The sequence below is a fragment of the Mustela putorius genome, unplaced genomic scaffold (assembly GCF_011764305.1).
Source record: "Mustela putorius furo isolate JIRA1106 unplaced genomic scaffold, ASM1176430v1.1 tig00003834_pilon_pilon_pilon, whole genome shotgun sequence".
Classification (NCBI taxonomy): domain Eukaryota; kingdom Metazoa; phylum Chordata; class Mammalia; order Carnivora; family Mustelidae; genus Mustela; species Mustela putorius.
This window is the reverse complement of record NW_025421987.1, coordinates 38,582,310-38,600,992: the sequence shown is the minus strand read 5'-3', so window position 1 is coordinate 38,600,992 and position 18,683 is coordinate 38,582,310. Positions and strand designations below refer to the sequence as shown.

General features: G+C 39.3%; 1 protein-coding gene across 10 annotated transcripts in view; it reads left to right on the top strand.

Moving 5' to 3' along the window:
- CFAP44 (cilia and flagella associated protein 44) overlaps window positions 1–18,683 on the top strand; it is a 152,495-nt gene that overhangs the window by 2,376 nt on the left and 131,436 nt on the right. For 8 of the 10 annotated variants that reach the window (XR_001180962.2, XR_006609093.1, XR_006609094.1 and 5 more), the window contains exons 2-7: window positions 5,292–5,396; window positions 7,427–7,564; window positions 8,090–8,249; window positions 12,294–12,456; window positions 16,762–16,864; window positions 18,023–18,239. Coding sequence is in view for 7 of the 10 variants with exons in the window: in XM_045088385.1 (XP_044944320.1) it covers window positions 5,297–5,396; window positions 7,427–7,564; window positions 8,090–8,249; window positions 12,294–12,456; window positions 16,762–16,864; window positions 18,023–18,239 (881 nt within the window). In the remaining 3 variants the exon portion in view is untranslated. The remainder of the gene's footprint in view (window positions 1–5,291; window positions 5,397–7,426; window positions 7,565–8,089; window positions 8,250–12,293; window positions 12,457–16,761; window positions 16,865–18,022; window positions 18,240–18,683) is intronic. The other 2 variants (XM_004761445.3, XM_045088386.1) reach the window with 1 other exon arrangement.

Here is an 18,683-nt window from a genome sequence, read left to right as displayed (position 1 = left end):
CTGGCTCTCTGCTCAGCAGGGAGCCTGCTTCCCTCTCTCTCTCTCTGCCTGCCTCTCCGACTACTTGTGATTTCTCTCTGCCAAATAAATAAATAAAATCTTTAAAACAAAACAAAAAAAAACTCTACTGTATTAACTCAGTGAGATCTCAGAACAGCTTTATGAAGTAGGTACTTTACCTTATGAAGTAGGTACTTTACAGATGAGAAAACCAAGGCACAGAGGGGCTAAACACCTGTTTAACACCTCACAGGAGGTGTAAGAAGGAGAGCCAGGCTGTAAGCACAGTACCAGGCTGACTGTAGCCAGTTCTCAGCCTGACCAACACACTAGACTGCTTTTCTAACAGTGCTGAGCTTAATGTTGCAGATGTTTGACTTTCACTGGGTGGGAGGTTGGACTAGATAAGACCTCTTTCAACTGTCTGAAGATTCCATGGTCACATTTATTGAGCTCTGGCTGTATTAGAGACAATTTGTAGTAATTATGGTAAAAACAACTACTATTTTTGTGTACCTACTGGTACTCAAACCCCTGGTTTACTCAGTAAACCCCTGGTCCTTAAGCCCAGCTTCTTATCTTTGATTGCACAAAAGAATTACTTAGGGAGTGAGAGCCTGAGAATGGTAGGCTATGAAAGTCTTCCAAGTGATTCGGAAGCACAGCGGGTGTTGAGAACTAAGAGTATAAAAGATCTCATTTAATACGTACAATGACTCTGCCAGACAATCTTATTTATCACCCTCATTTTACATATAAATGGACTAAGAGTTAAGGGATGCTAACGACTTGGCCCTTGCCCAAGTTAACCTTTCTCCTCCGCCAAACTAGGATGTGAACCCAAGCCATTCTGGCTCCAGAGCCTCAGCAATTTACAGTACAACCTCCCAGTTCCTTGATTCGAAACAACCCCAACCTAACCAGCCAACCACATGAATAAAAAATCACCTTATTCCATCTCACCAATTACACTGCCAATCTCTAGATCAGGTGCCCCTTGGTTCTGCAGCCCCCCTTTCTAAACCAGAAGAGCTGAGAAAAGATCTCAGTATTTTTGTACAGTAGTGCTAGTTCAGAACACTGGGAAAATTCTTTCGGTTCCAGTATTTTATTCCATACTGCCCACAACCTGATAGTAACTGTGTTTGTGATATTAAAATTTATTGCATGGTCATATTAGCCACTTGAGGAATATATTGCTTATAATAGTGTGGGATAAAGAGTACACTTTTTTTTTTTCATTTCTTTTCGGCGTAACAGTATTCATTGTTTTTGCACCAAACCCAGTGTTCCATGCAATACGTGCCCTCCCCAATACCCACCACCTGGTTACACTTTTGTCTTGACACCAGTTTACCTTTGGTTGTGGCTTAAACTCTTTGTTTACAAACCGGCATTACCATAATGGTTACCATATTTGTTACCATAATTGTTTACTGTAACTGTTTCTTATTCACTTTCAGTAGATTTATTAGGTCTTACAAGCTCTTTATTAGAATATATGTATCCTGTTAATGATCAGTTACAGTATGTTAAAAGTAAATGTATCTGGAAAAGAGAAGAGTAAAGGACAGAAAATGATCTCATGAAATTTTTAGTGGTAGGAAGCAGAAAAGAAAACTATGAGATTGAAACCACTGAGAGGTACTTGACCTACCATTGCTGCCTTTGAAGGGGGCCATGAGCCACCCGGCCTCTGGAAACAGAACAACTTCTGGCCTACAGTCAACAAGAAAACAGGGGCTTTGGTCCTACAACCACATGGAACTGAATTCTGCCAATAATCTAAATAAGCCTAGAAATAGATTTTTCCCCAGAGCCAGCAGAAATGAAAGTAGCTCTGCCAACACGTTGTTTTGACCTTGTGAAACTCAAGAGAACCCACAGAGTGTACCTGGATTTCTGACCCAAAAAAGTGTGAGAGAAGAGATGGGTATTATCTTAGGTTGTGAAATTTGTATGCTGGCAATAGAAAATAAAGCAATACATGTTTATAGACGGAGGTGTTACTGAAATTTACAGATGGAACAGTTATCTCTCAGTTCTTAACTGATCAACAGCCACAAGATATCCATTTACTTTGGTTGGCAAACCCAGAGCCCGCTCTGCTCTGCTTATTTAGGGTCTGCGACATGGCAACTGAGAGAATAGTTTATTTTTTTTCCAATAGTTTACATGTTGATTTTTATCAAGGAAACCCTTAGCTATAGTTGCTCTCCAGTCAGGACTTTCAGACCATCCTTGTTCTGGTCAGCCCCGTATCTGGATCAGTGGTTTAGAAGAGCTTATTCTGAGACTATATTCCAAGAGAACTGTCAATTTCTTCTTCCTAGATTGTAAACTATTTAAGGTTAAGGGTTCACTGTTGCTCTTTTTTGTGTCTTCGGCAATGACCAGTGTAATACCATTTGGTATAAGTGGGCTCAGTAGTTTTAAGAATTGAGTTAGTAAATATACATTATAAAGAACCTTTACAGGCATTTAGGTATGTTTGTAGCTCCCTAAAGACCGTTACCCACAGGGTGGGATAATGTGCAACCACGCTGCAGTAACGGATATTAGCTTGCAATATTGATCTTTAAAAATTATTTTATTGTTACAATTATTTAATTATTTTCAAATCCATGACTTGTATAAATGTAGAAAACAAGTCTGTATATCCAAACCGGAAGGAAAAGGAAATGTCCTAGATGATAGAATTTGATTTTAAAGGATCTTGCTACTTAAGATTTTTCCATCATTTGATTCCTACACACTTCCCAATCCTAGTGGGCATATATTTTACAATCAGGTGAGAGGAAGGAAGGAAGGAAGGAAGGAAGGAAGAGAGTGAGGAAGAAAGAAGAAAGGGAGAACATTAAGGGAAAACACACACACACACACACACACGTACACTTTTTAAATGGTAAAACATCATTTTGGTAACCCAGAAAAATGGCCTCAAAGTGCTAAACAAAATTTAGTAACATAAGTGTCATTTTAGGACCTATGTTTCCTGTTAATAGCTTTTAAGAAAAACATTTGGACCCTGCACTATTGTCCCCCAAATCAAGGCAGGGCATCATCATGATGTCGCTGCAAGAAAGCAGATGGAATGACCCCCAAGATACAGATGAAAGGAGGTGGTGTTCACACTGCCCTCTCCACAAACCATGTAGTGTGTATCCCATCTGCTTTCGGCATACTAGCCTTTCTTCACAGACCAGGAAAGAAAAATAATGCACTAGTTCAATTGATTCTCATAGCAGTCTTGTAAGTTGTTTTTACTTCACTCCTGTTTATAATTGAATTCATGGAAAGCTTATGTGGCAAAACTGAGGTTCAAACCTGAATCGAACCACAGATCTGAGTCAAATAGAACTGTGTTCTAGGGGCGCCTGGGTGGCTCAGTGGGTTAAGCCGCTGTCTTCGGCTAGGGTCATGATCTCAGGGTCCTGGGATCGAGTCCCGCATCGGGCTCTCTGCTCGGCAGGGAGCCTGCTTCCTCCTCTCTCTCTCTCTGCCTGCCTCTCTGCCTACTTGTGATCTCTCTCTGTCAAATAAATAAATAAAATCTTAAAAAAAAAAAAAAGAACTGTGTTCTATTCTGCTTGCCAGTCCTGCAGTAGAAGGAGGTGGAGGATATGTGGTGTTTAGCATAGAGAAGCCAAGACTTTTTTTTTTTTAATTGTGTAACTGGTGTGTATTTTTTGAGAATAATAGTTACTACATTATAACATCTCAAACTCTCCTGTTTTTTAAAAATTATTTTTATTAACATATAATGTATTATTTCCCCAGGGGTACAGGTCTGTGAACCATCAGTCTTACACAATTCAGCACTCACCATAGCACATACCTTCCCCAGTGTCCATAACCCAGCCACGCTATCCTTCACCCCACCCTATCCTTCACCCCACCCCTAGCAACCCTTGGTTTGTTTCATGAGATTAAGAGTCTCTTATGGTTTGTCTCCATCCCGATCCCATCTTGTTTCATTTTTTCCTTCCCTTCCCACCACAAACCCCTACCATGCCTCTTAAATTCTTCATATCAGAGAGATCATATGATAATTGTCTTTCTCTGATTGACTTATTTCGCTCAGCATAATACCCTCTAGTTCCATCCATGTCATTGCAAATGGCAAGATTTCATTTCTTTTCATGGCTGCATAGTATTCCATTGTTTATATATACCACCTCTTCTAAATTCATTCATCTATTGATGGACATCTAGGTTCTTTCCATAGTTTGGCTATTGTGGACTTTGCTGCCATAAATATTCAGGTGTACAGACCCCTTTGGATCACTACATTTGTATATTTAGGGTAAATACCCAGTAATGTGATTGGTGGAGAAGCCAAGACTTATAAGGAAGATATAGCAGGTGCTTTTAAAGATGAAGAGCTTCAATAGAGGGAGGACAGGGAAAATCTGCTGTGTCACTTCCCTCCTTAAAACCTTTCAGTGGCTTTCAGTTGCCATAGAAATAAGTTGTAAACTCTCTAGCAAAAGCTTAGAGATGGTTCTATCATCTGCTACCAGCCTCCTCTTCACTGCCTGTTTCACAACAAACTGCTTTCAGCCCTTCACAGACATAGCACTCACTCTCAAGTTCCCTCTGCCTAATACATTCTGTCTATTCTAGGCCTGGCCAACCTCCACTCATCACCCTTGTCTCCAATACTTCTTCCTGAACTTGAGGATATGGGTTAGTCATCTTGCTAGACATGCCTACAGGACCCTATTCTTTCCTCTTATAGCACTTATTATATTTTAATTGATCATTTAATATCTATCTGAACAAACTCCACAAAGTTAGGAGTCACATTTCTAGTTCAGTACCATAATTTAGTGTCTACCATAAGACTTGATAACATAGCAAGTACCCTGAACAAATATTTAAAAATTGAAATTAATTAGTAACACCAGAGGAGTTAAATGATGGAGTGATGAGAAGAGGAAATGGAGGGGATGAACCAAAGTAAGGATGAGAGGGGATTAACTTTAATGATGGAATATTTGAGAAAAGATGGACTGGAATGGCATTTCACTGCAGACTTCTGGAAAATCAGAGGGCATCACAGTAAGTTGGCCTAGAAAAAGGGACTGTCTGACTATATTCTGCCATTCTGCAGAGGTCTCTGCTGGTGGCTATACCTCCTGCCCATTAAGTCACTTGGATACTATGCAAACATACAATTATTAACACACATGGTGTTTGGTGCTTGTAGAATTCGTTAGGGGAAAGATATCTGTAAATGATTTTTTTTCACAGCTGTTCCCTTTCTCATCTCAATTTTGTGCTTCCAGAGGAAATGAAGGAACCAGGGGATCAGGATACTGATGGGAGGAGATTAGATAAATCAAAGAGTGATGGGAAGCGGTCTCTCAGCTCCTTGAAGTCTGCATCAAAATGTAAGTAAAGGTTATAATATACACTTAGATTTTTATTATTAAATTTAGGAAAAATCACTTTTGAAGAGCATTTAAGTTTGTGCAGCAGAGCTGGTTTACTTGTTTAACTCTGTTACTAAATTCTAAGTTTGTTAAGAGCAGGGACTGTGTTTTAACCATTAGATCTCCAGTTCCTGGCCCATAGACGTTACTGTCATCTCTCTGTTGATAATGACCTCTTTGCAAATCTGGTCTTGCTCTCTCTTGTGAAGTCTGCAGTCTTTAATGAACTTTTCTAATTTAGTATAGTAGAAAGAATTGGGCTCTAGGTTTGAGGCCTGGGTCTACCACTTAGAGATGTTTGATCTGGGGTAGATTATTTCACCTCTTTGAGCCTCAATTTACTCACCCGTTAAGAAGATAATTGTGAGTTGTTTGAGGATTAAATTGGATAACATGTGGAAGAATATACTGCAAATAGAGCAGAAATATCCTGATACCAAAACCAGACAGATGCTACAAAAAAAGAAAACTACAGGCCAATATCCCTGATGAACATAAATGCAAAAATCCTTAACAACATGTTTACAAAACACAGTCAATAATGGTGAAAGGATCATTCACCAATGATCAAGTGGGATTTATTCTCAGGATATGAGGATGGTTCACTATTTGCAAATCAATCAATGTTATTTGATTTATTTAACAAAACAAAGGATAAAAATAATAAGAATATGTTAATAGATGCAGAAAAAGAATTTGACATCTAAAATCCAACATCCATTTACAATAAAAACTCTGAACACAGTATGTTTAGAGAGAATATACCTCGACATAATATGGGCCATATATGAAAAATCCATGGCTTAAAAACAGAAAAACAGAACTTTTTCCTCTAAGATCAGGAACAGGATGAGGATGTCCACTCTTGCCATTTTTGTTCAACATAGCACTGGAAGTCCTAGCCACAGCAATCAGACGAGAAAAAGCAATAAAAGGCGTCCATATTGTTAAGAAAAAAATCAAACTGTCACTATTCACAGGTAACATGATGCTATACATAGAAAACCCTAAGGACTCCACAAAAAAATATTAGAAGTAAAAAATGAATTCAGTAAAATTGCAGGATGCACAATTAATACCCAGAAATCAGTTGTTTTTTTTCTACATTGTTAACAAAGTAGCATAAAATGAAATTAAGAAAATAATCCCATATATAATTACACCAAAAAGAATAAAATACCTAGGAATAAACTTATCTAAGAAGGTGAAAGACCTGTGCTCTGAAAACTATAGAACATTGATGAAAGAAATTGAAGAAAATACAAACAGATGGAAAATTTCTAATGAATTCCATTTCTTTAATAAACAGAAAGTTGTTTATTTCTTCTTTTGTAAGTTTTGTAACTTTGTATGTTTCATAGAATTTGTACATTTATTTTAAATTATAAAATTTGTTGGTATAACTCTAGGATGTATTTTCATTCCTGATGTTGGAGATTTGTATTGTCTTTCTCTTTGTTCTTGATTGGTCTAGCTGGGAGTTTCTCCATTTGGCCAATCTTGTCAAAGAATAGGATTTTGGTTTTGCTCATTTTCTCTATTGTTTATTTGCCTTTTATTTAACTGGCCCTTGCTTTCATTTTTGTTATTTCTATTATTTCTTTATTTTCTTTTTGCTTTTTCTAGATTCTTGAGGTAGAGCTTTAGGTGTTTGAGTTTTGACTTTTCTTCTTCTAAGTGTACAAAACTAGAAATTTCCCTCTAAGCATTGCCTTAGTTGCATCCCACAAATTTTGAATGTTATATTTTAATTATCCATTAGTTTGAAATATTTCTAAGTTTCCTTGTTGATTTCTCCTTGACCCATACATTATTTTTAAATGTTCTTTGATTTCCAAATATATGTAGGTTTTCCAGATATCTTACCATAGTTTTTTTTTTTTTAAATTTACTTCTGTTGTGATAAAAAAAAAATATTAGCTACTTTGGAAATAAGGAAATGTTTAATTCAAAATGTAGGAATTATTAAAACAAATTACTTTTAATAGTTGCTGTGAGAGAGGATGCCACAGATGAAACATTTGTTGAAGGGGGAGAATCATATTTAGAGGATGATGATTATGATACGGAACGTTTGGAGGGAAGTTCAGGTTCATTTCACTATGACTATGTGGATAACATTGGAGGTAAGTAAGTACTGTTAGTTTTCTCACAGTAATAATAACTGTTTTAAAGACAGATTGCCCAAACCGAACAGTTAAAAATTCACAGAAATAAAAACTTGCAGGGTGTGTCGGGTGATAAAAGGAAAAGCATGGAACATGCTTTAGCAGGGTGATTTAGAGACTTTGGAGCTGTATATTACATTTCTGAGGATCACATACCAAACTCTCATACTTGGTTTCCTGGGAACTAGATGGACTAAGGACTATTCTACCCCAGTTTAGTGAATTCTCACTCTGACTTGAACTGATTAGGAGTTGCTCTTTGAGACTACAGAAACCATGACCAGAGCTCTGCGTTCACCCTGATGCACACAGGCATGTCGGCTCTTCCTCCCATGCTCACTAGTGGGTGGCATCCCACATTCAGGCCACTGGTGGTACTTACTGCTGGAGTATTATGGGCTAGGTACCTGCTGCCTGTCTTTGTGAAATGCAATTTTAGGATTCATCGGACGCTCTTCTTAGTAAAATCTTTTAATTTTTTAGACTCTCAGTATGTGGAAGACCTTGCTCCAGCCTCCGAAGAGGTGGAGGAAGAAGTTAAGAAGAAAATCTCAGAGAACTTCTTCTACGACTATACGGAACTTATTTCGATGCCTTTTGTGACTCCAGATTCGAACATACCACTGGATCTTCTCACACTTGTGTATCCACTCCAGTTACACGTGTATAGTTTTTGGATTTCAGCTTCTTAGGTCAGGGGTCGGCAAACTAACCCACGGACCAAATGTGGCCTCTGGTCTGTTTTCGTGAATAAAGTTTTATTGGAACACAGAAATTCTCATTCATTTACATTTTGTCTGTGGCTGCCATTGCACTTCAAGTGCAGAATTAAGTAGTTAAAACAGAGGCCACCTGGCTCAAAAAGCCTAGAATGTTTACTGTCTGGCCCTTTCCAGAAAAAGTTTGCCAATCCCTGTCTTAGGTGATTCTAAGAAGCTTGGCCCTTAGAGAAGTTGAGATAGAAATACATGATCTTAATTTAATCAAGCTTTTGTTGATGCCAAATAACCATAAAGAGAAATGATGCTTTTCTGCTTGTTCTTTCATGCGACATGATGTGCAGGAGACCAGAAGGCCTCTTATCCTGGTTTCCCACCTCTACCAGCCTGGCATCCCTTTCTCAATGCCTAGCAAGTTAAACTCATCGATTTCTTAAAACTGATGCTAATGGCAGGCAGGGGCACTGACACACTATTTATCAGATGAATATCAGAGAAGACAACCCTGAGGAAGAAGGGTCCAAAATAATAAGTTTTAATTGGTCTGCAGAGTAAGAGTCCATGAAAAAATTTAAAGGTGGGGATAATCAACAAGAGGATTTAAGGTTGCTGTCACTGTACAACATTAGGTTTGTCAGGTGGGGTTGGGAGATTTCCGTTCATGCTCTTGCTGGCAGTTTAGCATGCTTACCCTTAGATGGGTGCTGGACGGGACCACATGGCTTAGACCACTGACTGGCCTCTTAGACAAGGTGTGCTTAAAGAGGAGGGCTGTGTACTTCATAACTCAGTGTTTTGCTTTTTACATAAAGATAGAACGTATTATTATCACTTTCTATTTCAATCCCAGGTGTAACTAAAACTAATTCACCCTGAATCTTATTAACTTGGGAGTTTTCTTTCCTGAGGACTTTTTTATGTATGTGGTCTTTGGACAAGTTGCTGATAAAAGTTATGCTGTTGCCTTTCTTTTAGCCTATTTTTTTCAAATGAGGTGGTTTATCAGTGTCACCTGGAAGCTTTTCCTGAAATACACATGGTCTGAGACCTTTCTTGGACCTACTGCATTATTATCTGTGGGGAGAGGGACTTGGGCACTTGTAGTCTGAAAAACCTTCCCAGGTACATTTTTTTTTTGTTTTAAGGTTTTATTTATTTGTTTATCAGAGAGAGAGAGAGATTGAGCACAAGCAGGGGGGGAGGCAGGCAGAACAGGCCGAGTAGGCAGAGGGAGAAGCAGGCTCCTGGCCAAGCCAGGAGCCCAATGTGGGACTCGATCTCAGGACTCTAGGATCATAACCTGAGTCAAAGGCAGTGGATTAACCAACTGAGCCACCCAGGCATCCCTTCCCAGGGATGGTCTTGTTCTCTCCCAGCCCCCAGTACTGGGGACTTGCTGCTCCAGGATACAGGGATCTCTGTATTAAAGAGATATGCCTAGATTCCAAATAATAAGAGTCAGAGTGACCTTGATGTTTGCCTTGAGGTGTGAATTCCTTCTCTTCATGATGGATGAGTGGCTCTATAAGCTATAGACTTTTTGTGAACACTTTCAATACCAGGGAAGTCACAAAGTAGCTTGTCCCATTTTTGGAAAGATTACATTATTAGTTGTTCCAGACCTTGAGTCAAAAGCTGACCCTCTGGACTATCCCGCATTAGACAGTTGTACTCTCCAAGAATGAGAAGCTCCAAGAAGTCAGCTGTCATGTATCCCCTACATACTCTTTTTTGTACTTTAGTAATTGTGTTGAGTCTACTTCAATTTTAAACTTTGTGTTTTATAAATCAATCAAGAAATATGTCATTTATTAAATAGCACCTAAACAATAGTATAATTTATATAAGATGTAATTAAATGCAATGTTGTTTTATTTTTTAAAGATTGTATTTTTTTGTCAGAGAGAGCGAGCACAAGACGGGGGAGCAGTAGGCAGAGGGAGAAGCAGGCTCCCCGCTGAGCAAGGAGCCTGATGCAGGACTCAGTCCCAGTCCTAGGACCCTGGGATGATGACCTGAGCCAAAGGCGGCCGCTTAATTGACTAAACTACCCGGGAGTCCCTTAAATGTAATTTTAAACTGAGGGTCCTAGATGCCCATGAACATTGAAGGCCCTGGGTCTCTGATAGGAAGTTAAGAAGGCGCAAGCCAGAGGTGAGGATGGGACAAAACGGGAAGGAGTTGAAGCTATAGCAGAACACAATTGAACATCTTCAAAGCTCTGGTTAGTGGCTGCCCCTGTCTTCCGGGGTTAAAAGAGAAGGATTGGACTCTAGTTAGACATTAATTAACTATTTCACCCAACGGAATATTTACTGAATATTTACTGAATACCTGAGGCTCAGGACACTGCACTCAGCAGTCTGGGAAATAGAGATGACCTGTGAGAAGAAGCAGGTTGTGATTTGAAAGGGGAGAGTTTGGGAACTAACAACCTTACCCATTCTGCATTGGAGAGCAGCAGCAAGTAAAAGGGAGTCTCCCCCCGACCCCGAAATTAGGGATGATAATATCAGATAAATGATCACATGTCTGATTCCCAGCTGCCATCCATGTCAGTGAAGAGATGGTAGCCTACTTCTACTCATGGCTGTAGACATAGCTTTAAGCCCTCCAAAGTGTTATACTGGTACCTGGGAACAGAGAAAGGAGAGAAGGAAGGAAAGGAGAAAATAGCAGTTTGGGGAAAGGAAAAAGGTGTGTGGCTGAAGTCTCCTGCCCCATACCAGGCTCTATGAAGATAAAGAGCCTGTGGTTCCCACTCTTATTTGTAAGGAGGCCTCAGATAGTTTCCCTGAGGACTGAATAGCTTCAACAAGATCTTTGGATCACACATTCATTTGCTCTTTATAGAAGATTCAATTTTAGGTGTTTATGTCTTTATTAAATTGATAAAATTCAGTTTTCTTGAACAGATCAAAAGCTCTGAAATGTTCTCTTTTTCAATTTAATTCTTAGGCAATGAGCTAGGTATAGTTATATATAGTTTGTTGTAATTTGTATATACTTCACAATTCAAATTGCATTAAGATTTTCTCTTTCTTATAATTATAGATATTCTTGTTAAAAATTCTGCATAGTTTCTTTCCCTAAAAATATTCACTTACAAATAAGGGTAATCCCCTAAAATCAGAATTTGTTTTTTAAAGAAGGGCTCAAAAAATAAAGATTTCTCCAATGATCCTTTAGCTTCTGTGTTCACCAGTGAGTTCTTAGAAAATATGAATCCATCTACATAAGATACACTATGTATTATATTTCTTTTGCAAACTACATTTTTATAGATTAATCTCATTTACTTAATACATTTATATCTTGGGTTCTATTAATTTGAACTTGAATGTAGTAACAATGTACATTTAAAAGATGTTTTATAAAAACAGATTATTTTAACCTCTATTTTGGATTAGTTCAGATTTACTCTATAGGATAAATGTGTACACACACACACACACTTATCTACATACCTATACATACTAATGAGCTCAGGAAATGTTAGCATATTGATTATACATACTTATATACTAAATATTATTTAGTTTATTTTCATAATTTGCTCATGTGAATTAAATTTCAGTTACATATATGTGGATTTATTATATTAGTCACATTATCACTGGTTTTTCAGAACTTTGAAACATTCTGTCAGAATTTTAAACATCTCACCTTTCAAATTCAGGGAAGAGGCCTATATAATACTTTTCTTTTATAAAATGAATCTGCTTTCAGAATCTCCCTACGAAAATTAAAATACAGACTAAGTCAGAGTATAAGAATTTTCACTTCATTGAAAAATAAAGTTGCATTGGTAATAAATAAAAACTGAGTTCCAAAGTATAATTCACCTACTTCAACACCGACCCTTTGCCTAATGGCATAGCTTTTAAAAATACATTTATTTCATTACGTTTCCTGTCTCTAGGATGCTTACTTTATTACACTCCTTTTCCTTAACAACTTTCCCTCAGTCATTCCTTTGGTTACGACTGCAGAAAGCGGGCCAACCTACAACTTCTGGACAGCAATACTGTGATCTACATAGCTGGGAACCAGCTGATCTTTCTGAATTTGAAAACCAAGGAACAGATGTACCTGCGAAGTAGCAGTGGTAGAGGAATTGGTGTCATTGGGGTATGCTGTTGGTGACTTTGGAAAAAAAAAATCTATATTTTTGTATCTGTTTCATCTTGGACCAACCCAGCTCTTAGGTGCCAATACCATAGGTAGTATTGCGGGATTTAGGCATTTTCAATTCGACTATTACAGCCATTCCATTCACTGACATGGTCTCTGTGCAGTACTACAATATTATGTTAATGATACGATCATCTCATTTTGCAGATAAGGAAACTGGAGCTGATAGAGGTTAAGTGGCTTCCAACTGTCCTGCACCTTTTTCATAATGAACACTTTGTTCCATTCTGCAAAAATACTCAGATGAGTAGCACAAATGATCATTCAAATCATAGGGAGAAGTGCCAGATAAGATGTAGGTATAAAATCGAACATTAGGAGATCAAGTATACATTGTACATTCAGTAATTTTTTTTTTTTAAAGATTTATTCATTCGACAGAGAGAAATCACAAGTAGACAGAGAGGCAGCCAGAGAGAGAGAGAGAGGGAAGCAGGCTCCCTGCTGAGCAGAGAGCCGGATGCGGGACTCGATCCCAGGACCCTGAGATCATGACCCGAGCCGAAGGCAGCGGCTTAATCCACTGAGCCACCCAGGCGCCCCCATTCAGTAATTTTTGAGCAGTTGACAAAAAGATTTGCATGTGATTTGGAGGCTGTGTCTTCCTTCCTCCTCAGGTGGCTGTCTCCGTTAGTCACCTTCTTTTTTATATCTTTGGCCTCTCCTTTTCATCCTCAGCATAAAAGCACACTAAACCAACTGGTCTTCATAAAACCAACTTATGTCTTCATAAAAGCACTTCTAAACCAACCATGCCTTCTCTTTACTTGCTGGCTTTTCCCTTCATAGCCAGGTTTGTCTTTTCTCCTCCCACCTCACTGAAATTGCCTTTACTAAAGTGACCAGTGGCCCGCTGAGTAGCCAAATCCAAAGAAAACCTTTTTAGCTGTCTCTTACTTGAGCTCTCTATAGCACTTGGCCCCATACCTGAAGTTTTCCCCTTGACTGTTTTTCTACTCTGTGATCCTTAAGAGTAGGTGTCCTTAGATCTGCTCTCACCAATAACAACTCGAGACAACACCTCTTGGTGCCTTTAGAGCCACGAGAGGGGCCCCTGTTCAGAGTAGGCTGTGTGAGACAGGGAAAGGAGGAGAAACACACAGGATTTGGGGCACATACAAGCAGCACTTCCATAGTAGATGCTCAAAGAGTTTTTTAGAAGGATCATGGTCTAAATAGAAGTCTGCCCTGCTCTCACCCTGCCTGTCAGGTGTGAGCAGCCCAGACAGAACTGGCAGGTGCAGGGCCCACATCACCGTGCCCTGCAGAGGTGGAGGGCTTCCCACAGAAAGCCTGGTGCAGATCCAGCTGAGAGACTGGGCCAAGCTAGCAGGGGGTAGTGGGAAATAACTTTTGATTAAATTAGATGGGACCTGGTAGGGTATTTAGAAAGGGAGGTGAGTGGAGAGGTTTTGAAGATTCTTGCTCTGAGAAGTGAAGCAGGGACATGAATGGGAAGGCAGAAGGTAAAGAAAATCCGAGATCCACAAATAGAGCGGCTATCGAAATAGGACCTGGTGAGAGGGAAGAGTGAGGAGAGTCTCTTGATCATTGATCTGTACGTAGCATGTGTGCATGGTAAAGTCCCTGCCCCCAGCAAGAATTAATGCACTAATTAGGATTATTGTTTTAAGGTTTTAATGATTTGAGAGAGAGAGGGAGAGAGAACAGAAGTGGGGGAGGAAGGTGGCGGGGGTGGGGAGAGGGACACTGGGTGTGGAGTCTGATGTGGGGCTCAATCCCAGAACCCCAGAGCCCTGAGATCATGACCTGAGCCAAAGTCAGGTGCTCAACCGACTGAACCACCCAGGTACCCCAAGAAGAATTTATTATCTTACATTGTGTGTCCAACAGTACTCAGAATATGCAGGTATTTAAATGACAAAAGTTTCATGACCTCTCTGAATTCAAAGAGTTTAAAATCCATCTAAAGAGACAAGACTCATATTAAAAAGCAAAAAACCAAAAATCTAGATCCATGCAAGTACGTGATACCATGGCACCAGCTATGTGCCACTATTCACAGGCCCAACTTGAGGGTCCTGAGTTCTGTGGAGGGAAGTCAGTTAGGGGCCACCCTGAGGTGTCATGTACCCTGAGGTCCACATCACTTGCAGAGTGCTAAGAAACAGGAAACTAGCACTTCTTTTTTTCTCCCATTATGTAGTTTTGAAATTTCTATTCTGTTGTATAATAATTTGGTCTGAGGTCAGTAGGCGAGGTGTTCTGTGGTCAAGAATGGCAGCCCTTATCATCCTCCTGGACTCTGGGCAGTTGGATGTCCATGTGTGCTGGGGCTGTCAGAGCCTGGCTAGTGGCAGGGGCCTTTCCTCAGCTGTCCTCATCACTTCATTTCCCCCTAAAACAGTTTACCATTTGTGGATGAGAAGTGTTCGTGCAAAGCAGTGAGAAACCTGTGAGAAGTGGTTCTGGGGACATATCAACTATCTTTCAGAAAAGATAGGGTGAATCTGTATGTTGAATAAAAAGTAAATAACTCATTAATTCCACGTCTCCACTAAAAATAAAACACCAAGCCCAACCCCAGAGAGTTTCTGATCTGAGGGCTGCAATTTTTTCACTTACTATAGACCAGACCTGGAGGGGCAAAAGATTTGCCTGAATTCCCTTTCAGATTTCTGTGACCACATAGCTCACCCAATATTGTTCTGTAAATGGGCATCTAGAAAGATGTAGTTGTAATCTGCTTCCCCCTAAGTCCTTCGTAACTCCAATTTTTTAGTTCCACTTTCTTCCTGGCTTCCAACACCTGGCTTGAATTCTACCTCTGACATTTGCCAGCTGTATGACTTCAAGTCACTTAGCTTCGCTGTGCCTATTTCCTCATGAAAACAGTGAGAATGATATTGGTAGCCAAATTCACAAGGTTGCTGTAAAATTTAAGGGAATTAATTCACATAAAAAACACACAGTGTCTGGGACACATAATAAGCACACAATAAGTGTTCTGCTCTCACTGAGTGTGTCAGCAGGAAGACCTTATTATAGGTCTTACGGCGCCATGGGTGGGGAGAAGAAAAAGCAACAGTGTTATCTTGGGTACCAAAATCTACAGTGCAACCTATATCCTCTGAGGAAAGCTCCTCTTCCACAGGTTTAAAATCAGGAGTTGCAAAATGGTAACTGAAAATAGAATTTTATAAAGCACAATATGTATCTTAAATAGTTGATTTTTATAAGAGCCTATTTTTATTTTTAAAATATCCATGGACTCTTCCTGCACATTGGCTTACCAATGAACAAAAATACCAGGAATAAACATATAATTCTGTAAGATTTATACTGCTGTCATTTGAAATGCTGACACAAATAGTTTAGCTGGGGCATATTTACTCTATTTTCCTCTGCGTCTGGCTTGGAAATATATCTTTCTCACTTCTAGTAAGTTTATAGACATTTACAGTGAATTTGTCCAAGGTGCATTTTTAAAAACTGAGCTGTAACCTACTCTAGAAACATGGATTTTTCTGTACAAAAAGCTAGTCTGATTTATATATGGAGGGTAAACAATTCATCTAACTTAGTTGTTCTCAAAGAGTGGTACCAGGGCTGGCAGCAGCAACATCACCTGGAACTTGTTAGTGATAGAAGTGCAAATTTTGGGGGCCCAGCCCTGATAAACTGAATCAGAAACTCTGGTGGTAGGGCTTGCCTTCTGCGCCTTAATAAGCCCTCCTGTGGTTCTGATGTGTGCTAATGATTGAGAACCATTGTTCTAGCTCTTCTGATGGCAATTAAAAAAACTGTAGGGGTGGAAATGGCTCTGTTAACAAAAGTAAAACTTAAAATGAGCGTTCCCTTAGGTTTCGTTTTATTTATTTTTTCTATTTTTAAAGATTTTATCTATTTACTTGACAGAGATCACAAGTAGGCAGAGAGGCAGGCAGAGAGAGAGAGAGAGAGGGGTTGGGAAAGCAGGCTCCCTGCTGAGCAGAGATTTTTTTTTTTCCCCCTCAATGGATGTGGGGCTTGATCTCAGGACCCTGGGATCATGACCTGAGCCGAACGAAGGCAAAGGCTTTAACCGACTGAACCACCCAGGCACCCTAGGTTTCATTTTAAATCACATCCATCACCACGTACTTATCAGGTACCCATTTTTAAGTTTTTTATTGAAGGGGATCCTAATAAATTATAAAATCACATATGCTAAATACTACATTAATAGGACTATAAGAAAATTCTCCTTTTATTATTTAAGTGAGATTTTACTCTCTATAGGTACATCCTGATAAAACTTACTTCACAGTAGCTGAAAAAGGAGTTTTCCCAAAGATTATCATCTATGAGTATCCTTCTTTGAAGCCCTACAGAATCCTTCAAGGTGAGCTCAGTACATCCTCTAAAATATTCCATGTTCAAGGTTAACAATATTCAGGGTTTTCCAGAGACACTTTATTTAAAGGAATTGTCTTTTGCACTTGTGGGGGCTAGCAGGTCTGAAGGTTGTAGGGCAGGCTGGTGGGCTGGACAATCTTTATTTTTTTTTTTAAAGGTTTTATTTGTTTATTTCACATAGAGAGAAAGAAAGATAGAAAGAGTGAACAGAAGCAGGGGGAGCAGGAGGGGAGAAGCAGGCTTCCTGCCAAGCAGGGAGCCCGATGTGGGGCTTGATCCCTGGACTTTGGGATGAATGATCTGAGCTCAAGGCAGCTGTTTAACTGACGGCCACTCAGGCACGCCTAGGCTGGACATTCTTGGGCTGGGTTGATGCTACATGTTCAGGTAGAATTTCATCTTCCTCAGGGAGATCTCAGTTTTGCTTTGAAGGACTTTCATCTGATTGAATAAGGTCCACCTGGATTAAAACAACCACAAATGAAATTAATCACCACAGTTCTCTTATAAATTTTGTTCTCCATATAATTACTTCTAGTAGTTAGTTTTTTAAATGGACTACTTTTCAGAGCAGTTTAAGATTTGCAATAACATTGAGAGGATGGTTCAGAGATATCCCATAGCCCTCTTCCCCCACATATACATAACATTCCCCATTATTAACATCACTTACCAGGTACATTTTTACTGGGGACTAATCTCTGTTAGTGCATTATAGTCACCCAGAGTCCACAGTGTCCCCTGGGGTTTACTCTTGTGTTGTATTCTATGGGTGTAGACAAATGTCTAATGATGTATATTCATCCTTATCGTCTCCTACAGTGTATTTTCACTGTCCTAAGAATCCTCTATGCCCTGCCTATTCATGACTGCCCCCACTTCATAAAAGGGAGTGTGTTCTCATGCAAAATGTGACTAGGATTTCTTCACTTTCCCGCCTCCTGTTATGTAACTCAGTCCAAAGCCAAGGGTGATGCATGGTTTTTGGATCCTTTCTTTGGGAATCCTTGGTGTTCTTTCATCAATACTTATCACCAAGGGTGCTCGCTTGCTCTCTTTCCCTCCTTTTTTCTTTTAAGTAATATACTTTTGAAAATGAAATAAATGTTGCCTTTGTTCATTAGACTCTCATTCATTCTTTCAGATGGGACTGAGCTGGGCTATGCTTATGTGGATTTTGACAACAGTGGTACCTTGCTAGCCTCTGTTGGCAGCAGCCCTGATTACACACTGACCATCTGGAATTGGAAAGAAGAACAGCCCATACTGAGGACAAAAGCTTTTTCCCAGGAGGTTTTTAAGGTTACTTTCAATCCCGAAGATGATGAGCAGCTTACTACATCGGGATCAGGCCACATCAAGTAGGTTGTGTGACTGGTACAGGTGCTGGTAGATTATCATTAAGGATATTGTCTGAGAGGATTAGCCAGCTGGAGACATTTGTGCTGATGTTAACATTAGGATAATTTTTAAATGTGTTCTCTTCAAAACTAACTGTAGTACTGCTTTTCTAGTTGGCTATGGGGCTTTTATGACTGAAGCCAGTATAGCTAAAAAGAATTTAGTCTGCTGCCTTCTTACAGGCTTTACCACCTAAAAGAGTACTTACTCTTACTTACTAACATGGCATATTGAGTTTTCAGATCCACTTTACTTTTCTTTTATTTATTTATTTATTTATTTATTTATTTATTTCAGCGTAACAGTATTCCTTGTTTTTGTACCACACCCAGTGCTCCATGCAATCTGATCCACTTTAAATCTGTGGGAGCAATATTGTTTTTTTTCTTTTTTTAAATTTTATT